Below are 27,235 nucleotides of genomic sequence, written 5' to 3'. Positions count from 1 at the left end.
TTGTCCAGTTTATGAAGATGCCATTTAAAACCCTTTTAACTCCAAGAGGTCAAAAATAAAAAAAAAAAAAAAAACAAAAAAAACAAAACGTGTTTGTCCTCAGCCACCCACAAGATCAAAATGAATTCCTTTCCTCTGCCCCGTATGAAGTTTCTGACCGCATGAACACCACCATGCAGGCTCAACTGCGACTCCAAGACCAGAAAGGATCCTCCTCCAGTTTCTCACGTCAATCACTGACACAGAGGAGTGGACGGTTCAACGCCATTCAGAGGGAGAACAAACCCACTGCTGCTTTTTTGTGTTTTGAGTGTTTCTCCAGGCCAGCGGAGCGGAATTCGTCCCAGCGGTCTCCTTGGCAGGTGGAGTAAAACCCGCCTACACATGGCTACTTACAAAAAGCTCAGCAGACAAGCCCACATTTCTACTTTAATAAAAAGGGCGTAGTATTCAAGCTTTCACCACGCGTATCCTTGGCAATAATCCCAACAACAAACCACGCACTGGTATTGCCCCTGATGGAAGAAACACTCAAGTCATTTAGTTTGGTAAACGCAGCAATAAACTTTGACTTATATTGTTTTCATGTCAGGCTGCTGTCACAATGTAATGTCCATCATTTTTACATAACGATATCCAGGAAAGATGTCCAAACATCTAAAAACGTTATTGTGCACGCTAAAAAGTCACTGCAGCTGTAAGATAAATGTGGGGAATGTATGTTAAAATTATGTTTTAAGTAAAGAGTAAAAGTGGTTTGTTACTTTCCATTTCTTAATATTGTCAAAAGATTCTTAATAATGGGGTGCCAGTATACTTGAAGCAGTGGTGGAGGAAGTATTCAGATCCACTTAAATAAAAGTAGGCTGAGACATCCAGCATGTTATGAAAGATCACAAGTGGCCATCGCAGTGCTCTTCTTTGACAGCTGTAGCAGGCCAGCAGCTTGTCGAGATTGTCTACTCCTCCTTTGGTGGCATTGTAGTCAAGTATGACCTCTGGCTTACAATCCTCTCGGCTGCTTATTTTTCCATCCCGGTGTAGAGTGCTCATCAGCAACACATTTCTTCCTTTTTTTGGTATGTAAGATACCAGAGCAGTGTTGTCTGTGAACATGAAGTTGAAGGAATGCGCAGGCCTTTTCTTTTCTATTCTATTTTTGCTCCAACCATTGTCAGCTTTCTTTTGAGAAGCTCCTGTCCCAGGTTGTACGATGTGAAAAAGTTGTCACAGGTACTGTTGTGACCACTTAGGCCTTGTGACATATCTAGCACCACTGGACACATGACACAGTGTCAAGAGAGCAGGAAAATGAGATAAGACAGCTTCTCTGTGCTTAGATGTGCTTAGTGTGTGTACATCTATGTATGCGGGTCAAAGTGACCCGAATACCATATGAAGAATGTAAATGTGTGGGGTATAGTAGCAAGTGTGCTCCATTAATAGTTTTTGTTTGTACATGTTTATCACAGAAAATAAGCTAAGGCCATGGAGTTTCAGGTAGAACAAATGTATACATTTTTATTCTTGTAAAAATTTGAAACGGGTCAATTTGACCCAAATACCATACAAGTAAAAGTACCAGATACTTGCAGTTTGCTTTCTATCTCCATATTTCACAGAATTTACATTAACTTGCAAAGACCTTTAAATACAGACAAAACTAATCGCAGCTGATTATATTTACTTTGCACATTGCAGCACTACCACTCTGATCATACGCCTCCCCTCAGTGTCCCCAGAGGAGACAGTGAACGGTCATCAAAAGTAGAGAGCATATGAACTGAATCAAGTCTCTCTACCCGCTTCGCGCTCAAGAAGGCGTATCACCGGCTCTTCATCGTGGTTAGCGAGACCAAACACTTTAGAAACACATTTCTCAAGTCAGAAACTATAGAAATGATCCCTGAAAGTATAGTCTTGCTGTTGAACTGCTCGTGCCCAACTACTAGTATGACGAGCCTGTGCTTCACTGTCATGGTGCTGACATCCAAACACTGTGAACCACATGTTTATATTGAGACAATGATCGCAAAGAACATCTAAATAGCTAACCAGTGGAATACACCGAATAAAAGCCACAATATCTACATATAGCCGCATTTGTTAGCAAGATATAACAACATTTTAAAAGCAACATAGTGACAATATTTGCTTCCGGAAATACATTTTAACACCGTTATGGGGACAATACAAAGCACAACATATACATGACAGCTGTTTCCCCAGTAAATACCTATATCAGCTGTTAAATATTCTATAAATTATCTTTATTTAAAATACCCACAATGCTGTCTGGTGGCACATCCCTCCTCCGAGTCTCTTATTGGTTGCTGCGATGCTGCATGGCAGCGTGTTAGCCTCAAATGCTAGCAACAACAGGGGTATAACAATGTTTTTTGAGCCGGTATTTTAAACAATCCTCAAGACATGTACATTTGCTGAATGCTGGCGTCACACAATGTACAATAACTTGAGAGAGAAATGATGCCACGGACGAAAAGACGAGAAAATCTAAATGTAACGTTAAGAAGAGCTAGATAGTAAGAGACACAATGTGCACCAGATTTTGGCTTCCGACTACAAACGAGATTATACGATAGTTCCAGTGCATGACCAAATATCGCGATAAGACAACTTATCTCGGCATGAGTATTTAATAGTTTTAATGGCTAAAGTTGTTTAAGTCTAAGAAAACATACAGAACATATCTTACAACGTTGTCTATTTAAAGATATGACGATTTGCTTTTGAAACGGTCAAGGAAAATATTTACTTGCTCGTTTGAAGTTTTGTTATAACAAAACAATTATGTGTTTTGGTAATGACTTGCTGGAAACAGGGACACAAAGCTAATAACTTATGGATTCTTATACTCCAATGTCAATACCACATGGAAAAATCATAGCATAGGTTTAGAGAAACAGAACATGTTGTATTAAAAGTCGTTTTTAAGTCTTAAAACATCAGGTTACTACTGTTACACTATTATGTCATTTTGAAATAGCAAATCAATAATGCTGATTTAGTTAATTAATAAAACTGTATTAAGTTGCTTTACCCTGACTAGATTATGTCTGGTTTAAGATAAGAAACTAACCTTTTCAACTAGTTGTTTGCTGGAGCACAGGGTGGATCCAAGAAATAGTTTAGTATGTTAGTTCTCCACCTACAAATGATTATTATACAGTAATTATTCCAAATAATGGTGACTGTTATTACAAGACAGTCTAGTTGATGTTAGAGTAGATGCAGCACTAACAACCTTGATTCTCACACCTTAAAGTTACAGTTAAGACACTTGCCTTAAAAGATGGCCCAATATTGATTTTAGCCGCATTTTACTAGCACTGACTTAAATTTTGGCTTTATGTCTTTCGTGTATAGAAATCCAACATCACATAAGTTGTACAATTTACTGTCTGCTTGGATGTACCGACGTTCATTTTGGGTTCACTAACGGTTCACGTAACTTAGCATATGTTTCTAGCTAGCTAGCATTGTCAGTCCACCCCAACCGTGACACATTTTTGGAGCCAGACTGAATATGAAGGTTCATCTTTGTACCCTTAACACGTTTAAACTACCGCCCGTTTTTTAAAGATAAAATTAACGGTAAAATAATTGAAAAGACACGCTACCGGCTAGTAACGGGATGACTTTAAGCTAGCTAGCTAATGCTGTGCTAATAAGTCAACGCTCAACATCTGAACTTTCAACCAGTATTTTGTTGTCTTAACTGCTTCACAGCTGCAGAGAAAGTCCCAAACGCTCAACATTATACATTTTTATCTAGACATATACAATATATGTAAAATAATAAATGATGGAATTTACTCACCATCCTTAAATTAACTAAGGTAAAATGTCCCTTACCAAATTGTGCCCCTTTGCGCATGCTTAATTAAGACAGGAAGAGAAAGTTAAGTTTTATTTAATAAAGTCTTAAGTTGTATTTTATTTTATTGTGTGCTATTTTTAATCTGACTGTTATTTGGTGTTATTTCTAGCTGAAAACGCGGTCTGAAGTTGAATACATCAGGATTGGAAAGTAATGATACTTAATAATGTATTACTATTAGGCTACTCAAATAATAAATAAAACAATAAAAAAAATTGACGAATGATCACAAATACACTTCTTTAATCATGTTATTGAGTGACCATATATTTAAAAGGTGAATTCCAGTTTTTCTTTCTCAAGGAGCACTGACTGTCTCTTTGAAATAATGTATGTATTTCACAGTTAGTATGTAGCCCATGTATGTATATCTTCTTTTTCAGAGATTCAATCAAACTTCCTTGGCGGTATTAAGGAATGAACAGTAATAAACCTCTGAGATATTTGATTAATATAGTTTCATATAGTGGATGTTGGTGCCCGAGCATTTGCGAATAAAATTTATTTGGAGGTATGGAGTTACATCGGTGATACGCTGCCCTCTTCTGGCGTGTTAGCGGAAATGTAAACTATCGTTATGTTTTTGTAATGAATTTAAACATCACACAAACAACAGAAAACACCAAATATGCGATGTATGGCTGGCTGAACTGAACTAGGTTTGTTTCATAGACTGTAAACAGGTTTGTTCATGGGTCCCTAGTGTTTACTCTGACGTCATCCACATGCGCCGCTCACATGTTTGCAACCTGGAAGCGACAGCTTCTTCAACTGAGGTATGTTTTCTCTCTCTCTACATGTAGATCACTCATATGTTGCTTTTAATATATCATTTAGTGCATTTCAAAAAAGTTAGTCTTACGATAGCAACATAAATATGACTTTTTGGCTATTAAATGCCTCCACACACACGAATAGGCTCTCTTCTCATTTACTCAAACCCAGCATTCCTTGTTGAGCCCTTAATCACCTCAAATAATTCTAATTAGCCACAAAAAACTAGAGAAATGTCTGGAGATTTAATGAAGAAACTAGTGTATTTTCTTTTTCGATGATGCATCTGAAGTCAGACGATACAGAGGAGAGCAGCAGACTGAAATGGCACATTTTCGCTCAGATGTGTGTGAAATGCAGCTGAATGGAGTTTCAGAGGTGATGGATCTGCTTCAGATAGATGTGGAGACTGATGTGGTGGAAGACAGACCAGGGAGAGAAGATGCACCGTGTTCAGTAAGTTTGCTTACTTAGCTTTCAGTTTAAATAAGGACCACTTTAAAACCTCTTTACGCTGGCATGGATCTCCAGGGTAGCAGCTTAACTAATCACTATTTTCACTATCCATTTTGTTATTTATTATTTCCTTTATTAATTACATAATTATTATTTCTTTAAAATGTAAAAAAACAAAAAAACAAACCCAACAACATATGAATATCATGAGTTTCCAGAGCCCACTGTTTGCCAAAGTTTGTCATTGTCATAGAAATAAAGCTAAATGAAATATGGTTTCACTCTGATCACAGTATAAAAACTAACAAAACATCAGGTAAAACATGAAAACAGCAAGACAAAATATAAAAACATCTGAAGTGCTTCAACAACCTGAATGCAGTAAATGATCTGAGATTGTCTAAATAATTTTGTTTGATTTCTAAAATGGTCTCATGTGCAGTCAAAAATACCCAAAGTATTCATATCAGATCAGAGCAGGTTAATCTTAACATTTGTGTTTTTTTACTCTGTGGTGAAAACCTCATATCTCTAGTTTAGGTAATTTTCATGTTTTTAGATGACTTCGTTTGATAAAATACATGATTCTCCATGATCCCATAAAAATCCGTAGATGTCTTGAGTTATTCTGCACTGTTAACAGTGTTTTGTCTGTTTAATGAACAGAGGAACGTGTTGAGGAAGCAGCGAAACTGGGAGAGGCAGCTGGCGGCAAAGAAAAGCAAGAGGAAAGAAGAGAAGCAGAGGAGGAAGCTCAACCGTGAGCAGGAGTCAGGTAAAGATCATTTTGTGTTTGTAGGGTGATTGAACTTGAAAGTAATTAACATTTCACTCTGGAGCTTCTATAACCGGAATACCTGTCTTTCCTGTTTTTCTGTCATACAGGTGCTAGAGCAGATAATCCTCAGTTTACCAAACGGGTCATAAAAGCGATTACCAAAGAGCGTTTGGCTGAGGCTCAGTCCACAGGGCTCAAACTCTGCGTTGACCTGAGTATGACAGACAGCATGTCGGACAAGGTAGGTGCCTGATGAGCAAAACAGCATCATTAACTCTCAAAGAACCTGTTTTTAAAAAAATAAAAATGACTAAACAGCTTTTTTGTTTCAAATAATGGTTTTCCAAAGAGATAAATCCACCTGTCTGCATTAATCCACCTACCTTCATGTTTGTCTGGTTCAGGAGATAAGTCGACTGGCTGGACAGTTAAGGAGGCTGTACGGGTCGAACAAGAAGGCGACTCGACCGTTTCACCTTTTCCTGACAGACCTGAGGGAGAACAGTCGTCTCTACAGAGAGTGTATTCGAATGAACGACGGCTTCCTCAACTACATGGTGATTATTGTTGTTCACATCCTGAATTCACTGGGGAATATTTCTAAAAGGAAGGATAAAGCAGGACATCTCTTTAGTAGTTTTGTTTTTCCTGGTTAAAAGTTTTGAAGTTAATCTGAAGTATTTTAAGTGTCATTTTATCCTAAAACTGAATACATAAGATGTAACCTCCAGCTGAAACAACTGAACCTGATTTAAAAAAAGGCCTTAGTGCAATTTTGTCGAACTATTAAATAAATATAATGTTTTGCATATGCTGTAGGTTAATTATCTTGTGAAGGTAAAATGCAAAAATAACACTTTAAGGCTATTTCTTGGATATTTTAGGAACTTTAAAGAGCATTTCTGCTGTAAACACCCATTGATCACAGCACACTCATACGTTTATGGTTTTTCTCCAGTAGTTTCACTCGCTTCCTCTGTAATCTAGACCAGAAATAGTTTGAATATTGAGCAACAGACTCAGATTATTTTCATTTTTCAGATGGACATAACAGAAGAAAGCTGTCAGGACCTTTTTCCCCCTGGAGCTGTCATCTACCTCACACCAGATGCTGAAGAAGGTTTGAATGATTTGTCTCAATGGAGTTTATGAATAAAATGGCTTAGTGCAGAGATGAACTTTTCAGAAGGGTTGAATTTCATAAACGCTTATGAAAAGTTTTTAGTTGAAATGGATCTTATGGCCAGCAGGGGGCGCACTCTGACCATGTTCATGCGACCATAACTGCTCATTCAGTACTGCCACTACAACTTCTACTACTGCTACTAATAATACTACTGCTAGCACTTTACTAAAAAATGTTTTCAAACGTACACATAGTAAAACACAAAGATAATTTAATGTTAATCAAAAAAACTAAATTAAATGCTTAAAAAATATGTGGAAAATGAGGGGAAAAAAGGTACACTGAGCCAAAAAATCAGAGCAAAGCTGCATAATGCTATCTATATATAATCTATATATATGCATATCTATATTTAGTGTCTTTGCCTATTTGATTTTCTTTGATACTATTTTTTTAATCTTCTTTTATTTCAGCTTTAGAAACAGTGGATGCTGATAAAGTGTACGTCCTTGGAGGCCTTGTGGATGAAAGCATCCAGAAGGTATTTTACATTAAGACGGATTATAACCGCACAACACATACATCACATGGCAGCAACTCAGTCAGCTAATTCAATACGACTGATTAGATGTTTGTTTTCTATTTGAATCGGTATATAATTAACCTTCTTTTCTGTTCAGGAGTTGTTGTAATTAGTGCAATTTTATCAATGCATGTGTGATATGTAATATATTGCATTTCTACCAGTTTTTTCAGCTTCTGGCTGTCTCTCCCCCACAGAAATTGAGCTTCTTGAGGGCCAGAGAACTGAGCGTCCACACGGCGAGGCTGCCCATAGATGAGTACATGGTGAAGAAAAACAACACCAAGAACTTCCACTCAAAGATCCTGGCTGTCAATCAAGGTTAGTAATACTTTTTTACTTTGCAAGACAAATTAAGCTGTTCTGTATTTGTTATTAATGAAGTCTCTCTCTGTCCACAGTGTTTGACATCTTGTTGACTTTCTGCAACACCGGCAGCTGGACAGAAGCCCTGCAGGCATGGTTCCCCCAGGGGAAGGGTTATGTTGTTGCACAAGACGATTCCCCACCACTTCCTGTCTCTGCAACACAAACATAGGCCCAACCCCAATCTCCACACTCATGGACTTTGAGGTAAATCCAAGAGGGCTTACTGTCAAATCAGCGAGTGCATGTGGACTCTCCCTTAATGTACACTTTCTCACGGTCCACATCTCTGCAGACTTTGCCTGAGGGAATATCCCACAGTTCATAGCGTTGTGACGTTAAACATGGGGTTACCAGGGGAAGTCCAGAGGTTTTTTAAAAAAAAAAAAAAAAAAAAGGTCAACAAACATGGAAGGAGCATCTACAAGAAAAAAGAAGTTTACATGTAAGTGTATGATGCTGTTGTGATAAAAACAAGTACATTTGAAACCTCTCGTCCACTCTGTAAGGCAAGAGCCTGGAATATGTTCAAATCAGGCAGTCGGTCCCTTAAGTGCCTTGGCTGTGAGAAAAGTAAAGAAACGTAAAATAAAAAGTCCCTTGCAGCCTCTCGTACTCTAACTGTGAGGGTTCAGGGTTTAGGCTTAAGGGTGGAAATTGGTGGGTTCAGACATTAAGTTTGAATTAAAAATGTTGTCCTTTAAGCTGCTGATTTTCATAACTGTTCCCAGTATTTTTTCTCTTATTTTATTGTTATTTTTTGGATTGTTGTGAACCAGAGTGAACCCTTTTCTGAAAGCTGAGGCTTACAAGAAATGTTGTTGCACTCATAGAGATTTTTCAGACTGTTGATTTAGTTGCTTGAACAACACTGTTTTTCAAAGGGTTTTAGTCAATCTAATGTTATGGCCTTAAAGGAGGGAGAAAGGGTTAGGCCCAAATTTCTCTGGAAAATCTTTCTCTTCCTTGTTCACTGTTTGAACTGTCTAGTTTCCAGTTAACTGAAAGGGAGATTTCTTATCACAGGGCTGGAGTAATGAGACAGGCGATTGTTTTTTGGGCTTTTTGCCTATATTTGAGACAGGAAATGCGTGAAAGAGAGGGTGGAATCAGAAATACTTTATTGATCCCCGAAGGGAAACATGTTACAGACATGCTGGAGAGACTTTTTGTGTTTTCATCAAAGCAAAGAACTTCTTGTTGTTGTCTGTATCAAGGTTTTAACTTATTGTTTTATCACTTTGTACACCACTTTCAATTGTTTTATTAGTGGGACTGTGGGCTGCAACCCGTTCTCATTCCCAGGGCGTCAAATACCGACGTTTTGTCAACAGTCCTCGGCGTCTCCTACAGTTTCCTTCAGAAACTAGGTAGTAGGAAGTCACATGACGTAAGTGACACAAGTGACGTGACACGGAAATCACGTCACTTGTAGTGTAACGCAAACTCAAGGTGCAAACTACAAGGGAGCCAGGTGGAGCTTGGCTCCCCTTAGTAAGAAATGAGCTCCCCTGAAAACACGATTTGTGAAATTTTGAGGGGGGTCTCTAAATTATTGACAATATGCTGTTTTTGCCATGCATTTCTATTTTTCATTATCTTCATAAACATGGATCATGCGTAAAATTAGGCTATGTATGATTCATGCATGAGGGTGATTCATCACTAATTAACTCTAATAAAGAGACCGGCATGCGTGCTATTTTTGTCATCACCATCGAAGTGTGGCGGCGCAAAATATCATAAACTTCACTTACTTTAACTCAAAGATCAGGGAAAAAAAGCCATGGTATAGTTCGCACACTGACGGAACTTTAAATAACTCAATGTTACCACCATCTCATACTAACGCTAAAGGGCACCTTGTGTATCTCTACACAACACGGAGGGGTGTGACAAAACGTCGGTATTTGACGCTCTGGGAGTGAGGTCCTACAAATAAACTTGAGCTTGAACTTTCTTACAGAACAAAAACAAACAGTTGTAAGTATTTAAGGAGACTTTTTGGTCCAAATTTGGATGTGTTTAAGGGACAATCAAAAAGGGCGTGATCCAAAAATATAGGCTAATATTACAACTTTCATAAAAACCCCAACAGATTTTATTAAAAATGCTTAGCCTCAGATAACACTCATTATCTGCGGAACACTCTGTCCTCTGACTGTGTTTTGATTGGCTTTACTTATGTTTGAGCTTTAATACATTTGGAATATGGTTTGTCTGAACAATAACAATTAAAATATTTACATTTTTTATTCTTAGAGTTTTTTTGTGTAAAAATGTACACACCTAAATGGTACTAAAAGATACCAAAATAAATGTACAGTACTTCTGTAGAGCAGTAACACTCCTCACTAACCTCCGGCTGGACAGAAGTCAGTGAGTGATATCTGGAAGAGAGCCCCAGCACCATCTTGGATCCAGGCCCTACTTCCTCAGTATATATATATTTTTTTATAAGCCTCACTGCACAAAATCCTTATAAAAAGGTATTGTGAAAGTATACTCTCCCATGGCATTGACATTTTCTCTTGTATTGTATGTGCTTTGTGTGCGATTTTGTATGTTTTAGACATTAATAAAATCCTAGCACACATACAGTGCATCCAGAAAGTATTCACAGCTGTTAATTTTCCTCATAATAACAATGTGAAAGAAGTTTGTTTGAAATCTTTGCAAATGTACTACAAATAAAAAACGGAAAAAAAACCCCAATACTTTGTTGAAGCACCTTTGGCACCAATTACAGCCTCAAGGCTTTTTGAGTATGATGCTACAAGCTTGGCACACCTATTTTTGGGCAGTTTCTCCCATTCTTCTTTGCAGGACTTCTCAAGCTCCATCAGGTTGGATGGGGAGCGTCGGTGCACAGCCATTTTCAGATCTCTCCAGAGATGTTCAATCGGGTTCAAGTCTGGGCTCTGGCTGGGCCACTCGAGGACATTCACAGAGTTGTCCTGTAGCCATTCCTTTGTTATCTTGGCTGTGTGCTTAGGGTCGTTGTCCTGTTGGAAGATGAACCTTCGCCCCAGTCTGAGGTCCAGAGCGCTCTGGAGCAGGTTTTCATCAAGGATGTCTCTGTACATTGCTGCATTACTTTTTCCCCTTGATCCTGACTAGTCTCCCAGTTCTTGCCACCGCATGATGCTGCCACCACCATGCTTCACTGTAGGGACGGTATTGGCTAGGTGATGAGCGGTGCCTGATGTTCTCCAGACATGACGCTTGCCAAAGAGTTCAATCTTTGTTTCATCAGACCAGAGAATTTTGTTTCTCATGGTCTGAGAGTCCTTCAGGTGCCTTTTGGCAAACTCCAGGCGGGCTGTCATGTGCCTTTTACTGAGGAGTGGCCTCTGTCTGGCCCCTCTACCATACAGGCCTGATTGGTGGAGTGCTGCAGAGATGGTTGTTCTTCTGGAAGGTTCTCCTCTCTCCACAGGAACGCTGGAGCTCTGTCAGAGTGACCATCGGGTTCTTGGTCACCTCCCTGACTAAAGCCCTTCTCCCCTGATTGCTCAGTTTGGCTGGGCGGCCAGCTCTAGGAAGAGTCCTGGTGGTTACAAACTTCTTCCATTTACAGATGATGGAGGCCACTGTGCTCATTGGGACCTTCAATGCTGCAGAAATTGAACTGTACCCTTCTCCAGATCTGTGCCTCGATACAATCCTGTCTCGGAGGTCTACAGACAATTCCTTGGACTTGATGGCTTGGTTTGTGCTCTGACATGCACTGTTAACTGTGGGACCTTGTTATATAGACCAGTGTGTGCCTTTCCAAATCATGTCCAATCAACTGAATTTACCACAGGTCGACTCCAATCAAGTCGTAGCAACATCTCAAGTATGATCAGTGGAAACAGGATGCACCTGAGCTCAATTTTGAGTGTCATGGAAAAGGCTGTGAATAATTTTTTATTTTTAATAAATTTGCAAAGATTTCAAACAAACTTCTTTCACGTTGTCATTATGGGGTATTGTTTGTAGAATTTTGAGGAAAATAATGAATTTAATCCATTTTGGAATAAGGCTGTAACATAAAATGTGGAAAAAGTGAAGCGCTGTGAATACTTTCCCGATGCACTGTATATAGAAGGTGTGCAGTTATGTCAGTTTTGTAGTATTGCTTCACTGTTTACTTTGGCAACTCTGTGCAGTTGTAAGAATGACGAAGCTGTACCTGTCTGAACGGGTAGACTACAACAAAGTTTACAGGAATTAACGTCCCTATCAGTGTGCACCCCCACAGTTGTGAGAAAATGTCAAATCAGGCAAAAGAGGAGCTTATTTATTTATCATATATATATTATTTACTATATTTATTTATTTACTATGCATTATAGTGCTCTGTTCCACATTTACTTTCTATTAGAGGCATTTTTTTTTCTTAAAAATTGAGACATATTGTCAAGCCCTCTGAGACAAATATGTGAATTTAGGGAATATACATAAATACAACAGGCTGCCATTTGCCAGTTTGATCCCCAGACTGGTGAGTACTGGTGAGGCGCAGAGCTTGTCCCTCTCTTAATACCACCACTGTACCTTGAGCAAGGCCATTAACCCCCAACTGCCCCAGTGGACCGGTGCTTCGGTGGTCATGGCAAACCTCCATGGATAAATAAAAGGATTTTAAAAAAAGTGAAAATGACCACTGTGCTTGCAACTACAGCCCCATTAGTAATTTTGACATAGGAACACTTTATTGTAGATAGTGAATGCTATAAAATGAATTACATTATGTTAAAATAAGGTATTCAGGTTTTATAAACAAGCACCTATTCAACTTAGAATATGAAGAGAAATGTGTCCTGTCTCAGCTTTACAGAAAAGAAAAATATATATATATTTTATGTCTTGGCAGATGTTTTCTGTGTACAGAACTTGGCCAAGGTGCTCAGTTGCACTGAACTGAACTGAAGAAATCTCTCACCATCCAGCTAATCCATATCCATGCTGAGAAAACAGCACTTCATGGGAAATGCACATTTGCAACATTTAATGATGATTGATGGCTGATCAGGCTTGCATTGTGATCAGATCTCAGCCAGGTGTAAATGCAATCTGTACAGCGTGACCACATTCTTAAGGGGAAAAAAATCTGCAGCAACTTGAAAGGTGTTATGATTCACAAGGGTGGACTCAGACACAGACTCAGACACAGAGATGAGTTAGAGCCAAGAGGGATTTATTGTATAGTTCACCAGAGTTTTGATGGGATTGAGGAAAGGGAGCCAGAGGACGGAGACCGAGGGGTAAAAGGGGATCCGTGGGTGGATGAGGTATAGCTGGGGCAGGCAGAGTTGCTGGGCGAGGCAGACAGACAGGCAGGGATCCTGAACACAGGGAGAGAAAGGATAGCACAATTTCAAACACAAGCAAGCAAAGTACTAGAATGATATTCTAGGGACCGAGGATGTGAACTACCACATGGGTTGAAAACAATGATCTAGTAATGACTGGAATGAAGACCAGGGTTGATATACTACAGCGCTTGATTAGACCACAACACAGACACACAGAGAGAAACAGACAGAGACAACAAAGAAACTCTAAGGTTACCTAACTCTGCCTCTTACTGCTATCTTAAGCAAGCCCGGCAAAAGCTACAAGTAGTAAGAACAGCGAGCAAGTTTGTTTCCCTTGACCTTGGAAGCACCAAGTCTATTGCCAAATCTGCCAGCCCCACCAAGTTGTGCCTTGTATTCAAGTCTGTGTGTCTTTTGTGTTTCACTTGGCTGCAAAACAAGTTTATTACAGCTTACCTGCACAACCATGAGTGTGCAAATATGGTGCAACTGGATTTACATCGACAGCAAAGGTAAGCCTGAATGCAAGAAGCAACACATTTTACTTTTCAAAATTTGTTTATTTTAAGCCACAGTAACACAGTTGTTGGAGAAGCATCACCAAAAGGAGTATTACATAGAAATGATATGTTACATATTAGAATATTACTCATGCTACATACGGTATCTGCTTTCAAGAGGCCATATAACCAAACTTTCTACACAGAGAAATTATTTTACATTTCAAGTCACACTTAACTTTTTACAAGCACAGTTATATGTTACCTTATGCACACAAAGTCTTCCAACACTTTTACATTACAGGTGATTGGTAACTTTCCATTTACTTCCAAACATAATCACACACTTATCTGCTTTTGTGTGCTCTAACATTTAAACAATATAAATCAAGAATGTTATTTCGAACATTTGTGTAAAATATTTGGTAAAAAAACATTGAGTAGAAATACAATGACTCATTTGCAGAAAATGGTTACTTTCAACAGCTTTAATTGCAACATGTTTTTAACTTGCATCATGATATTATGCTTTATTCTTGGGAAGTGCTTGTCCCTGCTGATGTAGTTGTCTCTCAAGAACAAAGTGGATCAGCTTCTTCACCCAGGAAGACCGAGGGTTCAAGCAAACCTTCTCCCCATTCACCAGTCCAGCTCTGTTAAAAAAGATTTACCGCAGTTAGAGCCATAGCCAGGATTTTAGAAACACTCATGAGTCCAAGAGCAACCCCACACACTCCAGAAATGTTTGACTAGCAACCAAATTTCTTTTATCATTTTCTTCATCTAATCTTGTCTTACAAATAGTCAAATTTAAGGATATTGACTTGAAAAAAACTATCTATAATACAATCTTACCATGTGTAATTGTGGAATGTAAAGTAATCCTGAGTTAAAGCCCCCAAATTCAAACACCCAATCCAAACATATCTTACTGTCCTCAATGATATATTTGACCATAATAATTTATACAAGATAATAAAATGTATTTTTTTTATTTTTAAATGTACAGTTAACTGTTGATTATATTTTCTGTAAATATTGTCTCCCTGCATGCTGATGGAAGCTAAATACCTTTTATTTTAATTAATTAATTTCATTTTTGTGCCTAAAAACAACAACATTTAAAAATATTGGGTCAAAAAAATATTAAAACTCCACACCTTCCCAAGAACATTACCTGAGTGTCCTGCAGCCCTGGTTTTATGTCACATTTAATATCACTGTATAGTGAATCTCTTTTGGTTTGGGACAAAATAAGCAATTTCAAGACGTCACCTCTGGGTAATTGTGATTACCATTTTTACAATTTTGTTTTTAATCGTTAATTGTGGCTATACTTATAATATAAAATTGTCATGATCTGGAAGTTTGCCTTTGTGTGATGACTTTAATTAAACTTACATGACTTCTATTTCCGGGCAGTGGGGCCCTTCAGGGATGAGCTTGATGCTCCTCAGGTTGTCTGGAGGGATGATCCTCGACTCCACCTGCAGGCACCGACAGTGCGTATTGTAGTCCCTGCTGATTGGCGGCATACCTGTCATCAACAGACATTTAGTCAGAATACTGATTTTACCAGTTTAAGCAGACAAACATACCACTTAGGCCTCTCTTTCTTGGCAGAGATTTTCTAAATATTATTTTAAAAATGAACTTGGACTTTTGCTTTGACAGTGCTTTATTTGAAAGAACATGCAGATGTTTTCTATTAAGTCTGGGATATGTTGAAGCTTGTAATATTTTGCAATGTCAAAAGAAAATGCTCTCAGAAATTCAATTATCTCATGTTTTTGGACATTATCAGCTTAGCAGTTAAATATTATGGTTGACTGATACTGTGTTTGTGCAATCTTGTCAGTTTAAACACTGATACTGCACAGTATACACGGTATTCCAAACACACCATCAGTGACATATCACAATCAAAGAAGAAATTCTCTATTTTGCTTTGCCCTACAAAGGTTTGGCAGTATTCATGTGAAACCACAAGTTCCCTCTAATTACAGAGCCACTGCAACCTCCCCTTCCTCATTTTAAATACTGGGAACTTCAAATGCTGATAAGAACATTTTCTAACTTTGTGCTTTTGTCACAACCACCAGCCTTGGTATTGCAACATACTTATAACAGGCACTTCCCCCTTTTCTCTTCCAGTCATCTTCCTGTTCACTTAAATTTAAAGTCATAGTGGCACTATACAGTGATTCTAACTCCAAGGAGTAAAACAGTGAGCATGGTAAAATATTAGACAACTGCACCATTTGTATTAGATAGATGAGGTTAGATTATGTATTAATTATCTGATATTAACCAGCCATACAGTATAATGGAATAATGGTATAATGCAATGAAATACAGATTTCACCCTTTTATTTCATTGTACAAGTGTTTTTTTATACGTGTCTCCATCAGTGGGTTCGTCTTTCAATCCTGTTGCACGGCCAAACAAAAATGTCTGGCTGAATTACAGGGGAAATCATGCAAAAAATGATGCATGTCTATCTACATTAGTGAATATCATGCCTGCATTTTTTTCTGTCAAAGTCACCTTCAGAGGTGGAATATAACTAAGTGCACTGCAGTACTGTACTTCAGTACAATTTTGAGGTACTTTACTTGAGTGTTTCCATTTTATGGTACATTATACTTCTACTCCACTACATTTCAGAGGGAAATATTGTACTTTTTACACTACATTTATCTTACTTTTATAATTACTAATTACTTTGCAGATTAAGATTTTATCTATAAAAACACATCCATCATCTAATTATATATGATGCATTTTTATGGAATAAACAGTAAAATAGCTGACATTAGCTCTATCTCAAACAACTACAACATTAAAATTCTTCTTACAGATTAAGATTATCAGTAATAATTGTCAATATTATTGTATATAGCAAAAACATTGAACAAGGTAATTCTGCTAAATGAGTACTTTACTTTTACTTTTAATACATTAAGTACATTTTGCTGATAATACTAAAATTTTGCATGCTGGACTTTTACTTATAGTGGCGTAGTTTTACGCTGTGATTTTCCTTAACTAAGGGATCTGAATACTTCTTCCACCTCCGGGGACCTTACTTTGGTGTGGTAATGCAACACAGACTTCAGATCAGCACTTACAATACAATGCAACACGCAAGTTCTTGCTTAAAAATGTCCAAGTATTGCAGAGTTTCCCATAGTGTTGCAAAACAGTGGTTTACCTTGCTCTAGCTTTTGGCAGCGTGTTTAATGTCCTAATAAAGTACATATGCTGTTTCTAGATTGATGATTTTCTATTCTGGCAAGAGTAGACCTACAGCTCTGCAGGAAACACAACAGTATCTACAGTTATTTACCAGTGACTTCAGTTTCAGCCTTCAACAACCCACTTCAAACTGTCCTTCCAATCTCCTGATGCGTATTCTTAATAGTTACAGACTTCACAGGACTGTTTAGTCACACAGGAACTATGCCACTGTATGAAGTTGTGTTCTTACCGTTAATGACGACAAACAGGGTCCCAAACACGAGCAGAATGCAGAGCTTCATCATGTTTACGCAGCTGCTTGTTAAGTTCTTTATCATACAGATACCATACAGCTGTTGAGACTGTTTATATACATTCTGCATTCCAATATGTGTATGTACAGTGATCATGTGCTCGTCATGAACTTAGCTGTGGGAAATTTGAGAAAAAGACCTGTGTGTGTGTGTATGTTGGTTTCACTTTGGTGCATTCACATGTGCAGCAGAAGGTAGTCATGGGACGATGGGTTCAGGGACAGACCAGAGGCCCCGTTGAAGTTAAGGGACGGTATGCTCGCGGTCAGCGGCCAGAGAAATTAGTCATAAAGACAGAACGTGTCTGTCTGGACAGTCAGTCAACTGCTTCATTTCTCTTCTGCTTGTCATATCTCCGGAGAAGTATTCAGCTCTGTTTTCCCCCTCTGACTCTGAATGAGGAAAATGATAAAATGATCATCAGATACAGTTCTGTAAACAAACACAGTTTTACCTGTGGCTACTGTGCATATGATACTGTGAGACAGTGTTATTGTTTTTTTTCTGGGGGCTTGTTCTGACGCTGTATATACAGCACAATATAGTTACTATGTGAAATACTTCATCAGTGTTTCTTCTTACACAGTTTATATCATTTTTTTTCTCATTTCTATTTGGTGTTAGTTTGTGGTGTGGATGTATTTTAGTTTGGCTGTTATTCTCTGCATCTATTTATTGATTTGGGGAGTAAGGGGGGTATTAAAGCAGCATTAATCAATATTTCTATGTAAGCAATTGCTCAAATGACTAATGTGAAAGGGGTCACTCATAGTGGCGAACTCCCAAGAAAATTATCACCCAACTCAGCAGTTCCCCTCAGCTCTATGGAGCGTTTTAGCTTCTTTCAGCTCATTGTTTTGGTATTCAGGCCTGCAACTTTACTGTTTTCACTCTCACCGCTCTCATTAGCGTCATTTTTGGCAGATAGACTTCTGTATGCTACTTGCTAAACACCAAATGGCAGACCAACACAGTTAGCGACTAACAGGTGAACATATTGCAGCATTTCACCGCTAAAGTGTCAGGTATTTCCCTCAGGAGTTGGTGGAGACCAAAACAGCTAAAAAGTGAGTGAATATTTGACTTACATTCATATTGATGCCAGAAACATGACTATAAATGAATGATAATGTTGCGCTATAACTGCTGGACCTTAACAACTTTATAAGGCCAATAATATGCCAAATGTGTTTTGGATGTTTAGCTTGTTGTGAAGTTTTGTGGCCTTAAGCTTTAGGTTTTTGTTAGTTTGGCGGATGAGTTGTTGTTTTTGATATTTTTTCAATGAGCATTGTGTAAAAATACCCAAATTTTTATCCTGCACATAAGAATGAAAATGAAAAACATTTCAGTTTTTCTTTTCACGTGTCATGTGTCATGTGTCATTTGTTGTCATTGTACAAGATCTGCAGCGACAAAAAACAAATTGGGGAAAATGTATATATATTCATTTGGTGATATAAACCAAACATCTGATATGGAAAGATGGGATTTTAAGAGGAAACCAAAAAGCACTGCCATCTACATTGTTTCAATCAATTAGTTTTGAAGTTAAACGGATTAATTGACGCTAAATATAAGTTTATAAGTATAAGTATACAAGTTTCTATCTCTCTTAGATTTTTAAATTTTTCTGATATATAATAGAATTCGTGACAAAGACAACAACTGAAATAATATTTTTGACAACAAAGCGCTTTCAGACTTGACTTGAGAAATATTACTCCCTTATGATTGAAGGCATGTGTCTTTATCAGACATTTGGGTCATAAATGTGGGGTAAAAGTCATGCAAAGCCTCAATGACACATGACTGCAAGAATTGAAATGATGTATTACAGTATGACTTAGCAAATCTTTTGAAGAACAACCTTGAGGGGACTTCTTACAACTCAAAACACAGAATGACCATAATATTATACATACTGTATACACTGTATTGATTTAATACGGTAATTAATTACAAATGTAGATACCTTAATACCTATGACAATGTGATTTCTGGTTTTAAAAAATCCTTTTTCTGTTTGTTCTGCCCTTAACTGTTCAGTGATGGAAGTCACTACTTGAATCCCAAAAGGCTGAAAGAATAGAAAACATGAAATCAGTATATGTAATATTTCTTGTAGTTCTCTTCTAATTTACCAGCTTGTTTGTGTCTTTTGATAAAATGTGACTTTGTTATTCATATTGATTAGGCCAAAGTAAAGCAAGGGGATGGAGGGATACGGGGGCTGTATAGAAACCTGTTTGAGAGCTGTGGTAGAAAGATTAATGGGACATGAAGAAATGTATAATTTTGTGAGTGTCATGGTTAGGTAACCTAAGTGGCCTCAGCATCTTTGCTGACTTACTTTATGTGTGAAGACTCTGGGTGTCGGGCGATGTAGTTAAGTTGAAGACCTTGGGGATGTTCTGGATCCCATGATAAGCATGGATGAGAACTGGTCTTGGCCTGTGGTTGTATGTTGTCTACACCTCCCTCATTGCGTGACTATACAAGAACTTATTATGCTGAGAGAATGTATTGATACTTAAAGTTTTTAGTGCAGACTGTACTTATGTGTGCTCTCTGTACTGAAGGTCAGATTTGTGTTGTTGAAATAAACATATATTCCAGTAAGAACAACTGAGGCTGATCGAGTTATTATCAAACTGATCAAGTGAAGATTGGGCAGAAGTACAATTTTTATCAGCGTTGTTGCAATTGAGGGTGTCAGTGATGATAGATTTGTCACTTTGTTACTTCTCCTTATTCAGAAAGTATGACAGGATGATGACTGTGGTGGGCTGATTGAGTGCAGGTGTGTTTGGGTGTTGCTGTCACTCTGTGGTCTTCTTATCAGCAACGTGCAGTAAACATTGCTGGCATTCATTCTTGTGTTTTATCCCTGTGTGCAGACCAAGGTCCTCTCCAGGCAGCTCTGTCTGAATGCTGACTTGAGTTTCACGACGACTCATGTGATTTCCATCTGTAAAGTTGACGACTGACTGTTGAGGAAGCAAGCAATCTGCGGCTCAGCTGACCTTTGGCATAGGACGTTTGGAGTGACAGTGAGCCCTTGGACTGTTCCCCTCCCTTTCATTCAAAACCTGCCCACCGCCCACACTGGACCCCCTCCAATTCGCCAACTGCCAGAACAGGTGTACGGAGGACGCCATCTCCACAGCGCTACACTCTGCCCTCTCCCACTTGGACAACAGTAACACCTATGTGAGAATGCCGTTCATTGACTTCAGTTCAGCATTCAACACCATCATCCCCTCCAAACTGATCACCAAACTCGGTGAGCTTGGCAACACTTCAACACTGATCAAGATGGCTCACCAGCATCTCTTCTTCCTGAGGAGGCTGAAGAAAGTCCATCTTCTACCGCTGCACCATCGAGAGCATCTTTACCAGCTGCATCACAGTATCATATGGCAACGGCTCTGTCTTGGACTGGAAAGCACTGCGGAGCATCACTGGTACTCCACTGCTCACCACAGAGGCTGTCCAGCACAAGCAAATCACAGGGACACCTCTCAGACTGTTTGCCCTCCTCCCCTCTGTGAGGCGCTACAGGACTCTCCATTCAAGGACCAGCAGGAACAGCCTGCTGGCTCATCATGCCTGCATTCCCACAGTATTTAAAATTTTTTAGCCATGCTAGTGGCATGGCTCAGCAATGTTGGTCCACCACTATGGTCCTGACTGAGGCATCTTAACAACTGTTGAAGGGATTCACATGAAAATTTGTACAGACATCCATGGTCCCCAGAGGATAAATCCTAATGACTTTGGTGACCCCCTGACTTTTCTTCTAGCACCATCAGCAGGTTTACATTTGTGGTTTTGAGTGAAATTTCTTGAAGGGAAATTTGGTACACATCCCTCTCAGGATGAATTGTAATCACTTTGTTGACTTTTCATCAAATGCCATCATCCGATCTAAATTTGTCCAACAACACTTATCAAACTAATGCCATTCCCATCAGCCTCAGCTGTACTTTGTGTTCAGCAAATGTTAGCATGCTAACCCACTTAACTAAGTTAGTGAACATGTTAAACATTTTACCTGCTTAACATCAGCATGTTAGCATTGCCACTGTGAGCATGTTAGCAATCTGGTGTTAGCATTAAGCTTAGTACAGCATCACAGAGCCACTGACATGGCTGTAGACTCTTAGTTTCTGCCTCCATTCTTTAGTTTTAATATTGACTGTGGTGTCTATAAGTATTCGGGTTATTGAATCATATGCACCTTAGTCTGTGTGCGGAGGTGAACGAATTTCACTGTGCGTTGTACTGTGTATGATTGTGTATGTGACAATAAACTTGATTTGATTTGTGTTCACAGGTCAGGGTGGAATACTGCATGTTACAAAATTAACACAATTACACTTTGAAAATGTATGTAGCAAATACGGATAACAACGCAGCTATCTGAAGTTGCTAGAAACCGCTTCACTGGCTGCTTTGAACTGGAAACAGTTTTTTTATTTATAATAAAATGCCAAGATGTAAATTTTTTACTAAATTTATTTCAGTTTTTCAGCTCTTCTTCAACAACATCACATGGCATGAGTTAGTATTGTGCATTATGATTTCAGCCTTTAAAAAACAAACAAGGCACACACATATATAGATATACATGTATATAAATACACATTTGTAATAAGAAAAACAGAAAGAAACTCTTCAAATTACAATAACAAATGATGCTTTATGAGCCATAAGAAAAACACAGTTCATATTTTCCGTCATTTCTAAACTACTAAAAAGTTAATGAACTTCTGACTGACCTTCAGATTATTATCTGTCAAGTTAAATTATATCACAAATAATGCTTTTACAGTTTTAAAGGTGACAGACTGTTATAATGTGCTACAAGACATATTGAATAAGAGTGCAGCATTTTGGACACATAATACAAACACAGTAAAAAAAAAACTCTCGTCAGTAACCATGGATTTAATCTTAGGCAGTAGTTTTGGGTGGAAATACATCAGTCTCATCAGCATATGCAAATATGCATATGTAAATCGCAAGCAGGGAGAAAAGCTTTGCATTTCACCAAACTGAAACCTCATACTTGCACCTGTTTACCCAGATGAATATTCTGAGTAAGGACACTTCCCTGACTTCACAAATTGTCTCCTTAATGTGCTAATGCTCAGTTATCGCTACTTGATCGAGTATTATATTATATAATACATATATATATTATATATATTTATATATAATATTTCACACTTTTAAGTCTTGCTGTCATTTTTAGCTGCCAACGTGCAATGCTCAAAACAAGTGAAGTGAAAGAATTTCACTATTGTACTGCCTGTTTTTTTTTATTTCGTAGAACCAACCAGGAATTACACCAACCATGCCCTTACTTAGGGAAGGCATGCTGATCTTTCTTCTTACTACTGATACCTAATTTTAATTGTAATGATGATAAAACAATGTGCATTATATTGATGCTGGCGATACTGTGGTTGATGCTGTGGATGTTTTTTTGCTGGTCATCATCTTAGCAGCACGTACTGCTCTCTGCCTGTGAAGAAAACATATCATGTTCAATCCTTAATTTGAAATATCAATCCTCTAAAACAGTGGTTTCCAACCTTTTTGGCTTGTGACCCCTTGTAAACCTATTATTATTATTATTATTATTATTCTAATTCACGGGGAAAAAGAATGAATTGAAAAAAGAAACCTTGATTTTGTATATTCATAATACTTTTACACATTTAATTCAATGCTAGTAATGCACTTAAGCAGTGATTCCCACCCTTTTTGGTGGTCACCCCTTAAAAATAAGCAATATGAGACCCTACATCATCAAATGTGACAAGTTCAAACAAAGGGTGATCTCTTTCTTTATTTTATCCTATCCTAAAGAAGTTAAATTATCTGCTAGTACACTAGAAAAATGGCAAATATTAGTGGAAAGTCTGAAAAACAAACTAACAAAATACACTATGTATAGCAGAAATATGTTTTTTTTTTATGGTTCCCATTCCTTTAATCATCTTATGACCCTTAAGATTTATCTTGCGACCCCTTTGAGGGGACCCCTAGGTTTGGAACCACTGCTCTAAAACAAAAAGGATTTTTTACAATTCCAGTGTGCAAGAGAAAATGCATTGAATGTTGGATTAAGCAATCTTATTGTTCAATGTAGCTTAAAAACTGCTTATTAGAAACCTATTTTCTTTTTGTATAAGCTGACTCTACTCAAGCAGTTGCAGCACTACATAAATTACATGTTACATCCTGTTTCTTTTATGCACACTGACAGTGATGACGGCCTGATGTGCAGAGCACAGAGACTGCTAACCTCCTCTGCTTGAAGAAAAACTTGCTCAACCTTCCTATGCACTTTATTTGGCAAGCTTTCCCTCATCTAATTACATAAATATTAGTTAATGCTGTGTTGAACAATGGCAAATGAAAGCACAGCATGTAAAAAAGCTTGTCTTTGAACTTACATTTGTATAATTTGCAGGACTGTTTGGGCGAATTTTCCATTGGGGTCAATACACCGTAAGCTGTTATTTTTCAGTGTGACACTGTAGGAGAAACAGAAAGCTTTAATGTAAAACAACTGTCTAAACAACAAATTACTGTCTTGGAAAAACAATAATCAACACTGAAAACTAAAAAAAAAACACTATGTGGTCTACGTGTTCATCTTTTTGTTCTTGTTATTACTGCAGGTACTTACATGACTTCTTTCTTGTTGCAGTATGGACGAGGATCATACACCTTGACATCAGCGATGAGAGAGGCATTTACGCCTGGAATTGTTTTTACACACCGGCAGTTCGGGATAACTGGAAAAATGAAGACAACAGTGTGAATAATCTATGGAATAGCAGTTTCACCTTTCATGGTTTCCTAATTTGTTAGGCCCAACAAAAAAGGGAGATGTTTTTAGTCAAAGTTAAATGCATTTAAAACCACATAAATACATGCAGAAATACAGAAAAAAAGCTTTCCACCATCCAATAAATTAGCACACTTACCAAGTGAAGTGGAAATGGCAGTGCAGGCCAGGAGAATGATGCACTGGATTGTAATATTCATCCTTGTCTGAAATGGTAAAAATTAGTGAGTGATCTTCAAAGAGGATCTGCTCAATCCCTGTATCTTTTGAGTCTCAAACTGAGGCAAAGGCTTGTGTTTATGCAGTGATTTTCCTCAGACTTGAAGAATCTCCCCCTGCTGTGTATATTCTTCTTGAGATTGTGAGCCCTATGTTTACTGGTCCTCCTTTTTATACAATCACAGTTACGTGGACACAATTTCCTGAGAAGTGGTTAAAAAAATTGAAAACTCTATTTTCCCATACTTGCTTATGTAATCCATTAATGTTTCCTCTGAATCCACTTTAGCTGTCACTTTTCACTTCCTTTTAAAGACTTCCTGTGTGTCAAGGAATGGATTCCTCCTGTTGAATCACGCTTGCCTTCCAGCGATGGAATCTTCTTTATTAAATCTGCAGATTTGAACTCACCCTCCACACTTCCAAATAAGTCACTTTTGCATACAAATCCTTGTTCCTGCAGAGCTGTTTTCCTACTTTGAGATCTGTGAAATCATCCTCCACTCTGTGTATTTATTCTGCATTTCTCAGCTAGACATGGTCATTCTAATCATCATCTAGTGTCTAGACAATTAAGCACAGACTCCCCCACTGCTTACTGGTGGTCTAAAATGTTTGCATTGGCATCAGTTTACAGAGCTCATCCACTCTATGACAATACACATCCCTAAAAAATGAAGCTTTAACATTCCTCAGAAATCTTCCCTTTGACCTTTCTTTCTTTGGAAGTTATAATGTTTATAACTGGGATGATTTTGAATCCAAGTTGAGTTAGTTTCTCAAGAGTGATCATTTTCCTATGGTAGTTTCATTGTAATTGCCATTTTCTATTCTTTGTTTGTGTTTTGTGTAATTGCACATATATTATTTTATTGCACTTTACAGCATCCTTCTTTCATTACAAAGCCCATCTAGGGACAAGCATTACAAACTATCTCAAACTATAATGTGTAATTAATTATTATTATTATCAACTATTCTATGCTTAGAGATATATTCCTTTCTGATTGTTAGGTTGTGACATTTGTCTCAATAGAGGTAATTAGCCATGTTTGTTAATATCTAGCAATAGTTTAGAATTAATGCTGTTATAGTAATATTTTCACATTCACTTATTTTTAATCTTGGAAACAGTAGTTTCCAAAAACTTAACTCAAGGCCCACTTTCTAGCTTTTTCTGGAGCTTTCAACCACATGTCTTCCACAGCTGATGGAGCTTGCTCAGTTTTCATGGAGATACCTCAGTTGTCATCACATGACCTAAGAATGGAGCTTTGGTCACATGATAACAGTTGGTCGTATATGGGGACCATCTTTGATAATTGAGCAAACTTCACCTGCTGAAGAAGAATGCAAGATGTGATGGAATGCTCTGGAAAAAGCTAATAAATGGACCTTGGGTTGAGATATTTTTGTATTTTTTTGTACAAATTCTTAACATTGCATCACTATTGGCTGTTGGCTATTCAACCCTACAGTACTCTGGACTAAAATTAAAATCACCCTTTTTCAAGCCAATACTAAGTCTTGTTTTGAATATCAGTACTAGTATCAATAGTATCCCTGCCAAAAAATGTATCCGTCTAACATTAGACCATGTTCTGGACACATTGCATGCTCTTTATGCTTCTCTGTTGCTGTTCAATCATCTCATTCAGTTGAGAGAATTCACACAATGATCATTTGTTATGTAATTTTATAATTATTTGTTATATTATATGTCTTAAGTGTGTTACGACACGCAGTGGTAATCAAAGTGTATTCCGAAGTAGTTCATTAATGGTGCATTCACCTCATACGTCATGACACATGGTTCTCCCCTACATTATACTACATTTTCCACTTTAAATGATAAAAAGTATCAGTTTGAAAAGTATCAGTTTGATGTAAGCTCACAGTGAACTGTGAGCTTACATCAAACTTACACCCACCACATTCCTTTAACCTGCAAGATAGTTTCTCAAGGAAGACATCACTGATAGAGGCAACACCAAGATTGTGTGTGTTGCAACATGACTTGCAACAAGTCATGTTTGTTTTTTTTTAATCTTTACTCATAATGGGAACTATTGCTTGTCTTCAAAAGCAAAAAAGCATGAATACATAGGATATTCAGGCTTTGAGTTGTGTATACCTTGATCGTGATCATAATTATAGGAGAAGAGCAGAACAACAACAACAGCCTTTCTACTAAAAGATGAACATTTAACATTATGTAATTTGCATTTTTAAAACAGCAGTTATAACAAATGCATGTGACTGTGTGCATCTCAATGTAGTTAGCTACAAAAGCTAATCCAGGTTACTGATTTCTGCGTTTACTTTCAGTTTAACTCTGATACAAGCATTTGAAATGATTTATATAACATTGAAGCTTATTTGGTAAGCTTTGGTAGGCTCGCACTGCTCCTTATATACCTGGAGGTGATGAGTGCAAAGTTAGCATGACCCATATTCAGAATGGCCACAATTATGAGAACAAGAATTGAAAGAATTTTCCTTTAAAGAAACAGTGCAACATTTTGAGAAATATGCTTATTCGTTTTCTTGCCAAGAGTTAGATGAGAAGATTGATACTACTTTAATGTCTGTTTATTCAATATGAAGCTACCACGAGCAGCTGGTTAGCTTAGCCTAGCTTAAAGACTGGAATCAGGGGGAAACAGCTGGCTTATTTTCTGGAGTCTCTGCTGGTTGCTTGGCACTTAGTACCAACCAAGAAATAGTCTGGCAGGTCAGAATTTGCAACAGCAGTGTGTTGGATTTTGATGATGTTAGACAATATTCTAGCGTGTTGTGCTTG

The 27,235-nt window shown here is 37.8% G+C and overlaps 3 protein-coding genes and 1 non-coding gene across 8 annotated transcripts; 1 reads left to right on the top strand and 3 right to left on the bottom strand.

Moving 5' to 3' along the window:
* Positions 1-155: 155 nt before the first annotated feature.
* Positions 156-21,681, top strand: trmt10b (tRNA methyltransferase 10B). 5 transcript variants are annotated; one of them, XM_044184569.1, is made up of 11 exons: positions 156-362; positions 4,574-4,677; positions 4,972-5,131; positions 5,798-5,906; positions 6,017-6,150; positions 6,314-6,466; positions 6,951-7,029; positions 7,509-7,576; positions 7,816-7,939; positions 8,020-8,191; positions 20,246-21,681. In XM_044184569.1, exons 1-10 carry the CDS (start codon positions 162-164, stop codon positions 8,154-8,156), a joined length of 1,269 nt encoding a protein of 422 aa, XP_044040504.1. In that variant the 5' UTR covers positions 156-161; the 3' UTR covers positions 8,157-8,191; positions 20,246-21,681. The 5 variants fall into 5 exon arrangements, with proteins under 5 accessions (XP_044040504.1, XP_044040503.1, XP_044040507.1 ...); XM_044184568.1 differs by lacking the exon at positions 20,246-21,681 and having other exon boundaries at positions 8,020-10,239; XM_044184572.1 differs by lacking the exons at positions 4,972-5,131; positions 20,246-21,681 and having other exon boundaries at positions 251-362; positions 4,605-4,677; positions 8,020-10,239.
* LOC122870810 lies at positions 1,706-1,922 on the bottom strand. Its single transcript, XR_006376695.1, has one exon. It is a non-coding gene; the product is annotated as a small nucleolar RNA U3 (small nucleolar RNA).
* cxcl19 (chemokine (C-X-C motif) ligand 19) lies at positions 13,830-17,729 on the bottom strand. Its single transcript, XM_044184584.1, has 3 exons — positions 17,282-17,729; positions 15,192-15,327; positions 13,830-14,443 (listed from the first exon to the last, which is right to left on the bottom strand). Exons 1-3 carry the CDS (start codon positions 17,439-17,441, stop codon positions 14,314-14,316), a joined length of 426 nt encoding a protein of 141 aa, XP_044040519.1. The 5' UTR covers positions 17,442-17,729; the 3' UTR covers positions 13,830-14,313.
* A 167-nt stretch (positions 21,682-21,848) lies between the features above and the next one.
* On the bottom strand, positions 21,849-24,695 carry LOC122870414 (permeability factor 2-like). Its single transcript, XM_044184585.1, has 4 exons — positions 24,353-24,695; positions 24,052-24,160; positions 23,816-23,896; positions 21,849-22,878 (listed from the first exon to the last, which is right to left on the bottom strand). Exons 1-4 carry the CDS (start codon positions 24,411-24,413, stop codon positions 22,794-22,796), a joined length of 336 nt encoding a protein of 111 aa, XP_044040520.1. The 5' UTR covers positions 24,414-24,695; the 3' UTR covers positions 21,849-22,793.
* Between the last annotated feature and the right edge of the window lie 2,540 nt (positions 24,696-27,235).

This window comes from Siniperca chuatsi, linkage group LG22 (assembly GCF_020085105.1).
Source record: "Siniperca chuatsi isolate FFG_IHB_CAS linkage group LG22, ASM2008510v1, whole genome shotgun sequence".
Lineage (NCBI taxonomy): Eukaryota > Metazoa > Chordata > Actinopteri > Centrarchiformes > Sinipercidae > Siniperca > Siniperca chuatsi.
Note: the sequence above shows the minus strand (reverse complement) of the source record. Positions and strands in the feature narration are given on the sequence as shown.

What these genes read in the sequence shown, in the direction of transcription:
- trmt10b (XM_044184569.1), top strand. Translation starts at nt 162, where the DNA reads ATGAACACCACCATGCAGGCTCAACTGCGACTCCAAGACCAGAAAGGA. An exon ending in GAGAAGATGCACCGTGTTCA is followed by an intron (nt 5,132 to 5,797) that starts GTAAGTTTGCTT and finishes TTTAATGAACAG; the next exon opens with AGGAACGTGTTGAGGAAGCA. An exon ending in CACACCAGATGCTGAAGAAG is followed by an intron (nt 7,030 to 7,508) that starts GTTTGAATGATT and finishes CTTTTATTTCAG; the next exon opens with CTTTAGAAACAGTGGATGCT.
- cxcl19 (XM_044184584.1), bottom strand. Translation starts at nt 17,441, where the DNA reads ATGATCACTGTACATACACATATTGGAATGCAGAATGTATATAAACAG. An exon ending in CCTGTTTGTCGTCATTAACG is followed by an intron (nt 15,328 to 17,281) that starts GTAAGAACACAA and finishes TGTTGATGACAG; the next exon opens with GTATGCCGCCAATCAGCAGG. An exon ending in TGCCCGGAAATAGAAGTCAT is followed by an intron (nt 14,444 to 15,191) that starts GTAAGTTTAATT and finishes CTTTTTTAACAG; the next exon opens with AGCTGGACTGGTGAATGGGG.
- LOC122870414 (XM_044184585.1), bottom strand. Translation starts at nt 24,413, where the DNA reads ATGAATATTACAATCCAGTGCATCATTCTCCTGGCCTGCACTGCCATT. An exon ending in TGCAACAAGAAAGAAGTCAT is followed by an intron (nt 23,897 to 24,051) that starts GTAAGTACCTGC and finishes TTTCTCCTACAG; the next exon opens with TGTCACACTGAAAAATAACA. An exon ending in GTCCTGCAAATTATACAAAT is followed by an intron (nt 22,879 to 23,815) that starts GTAAGTTCAAAG and finishes TTTTCTTCACAG; the next exon opens with GCAGAGAGCAGTACGTGCTG.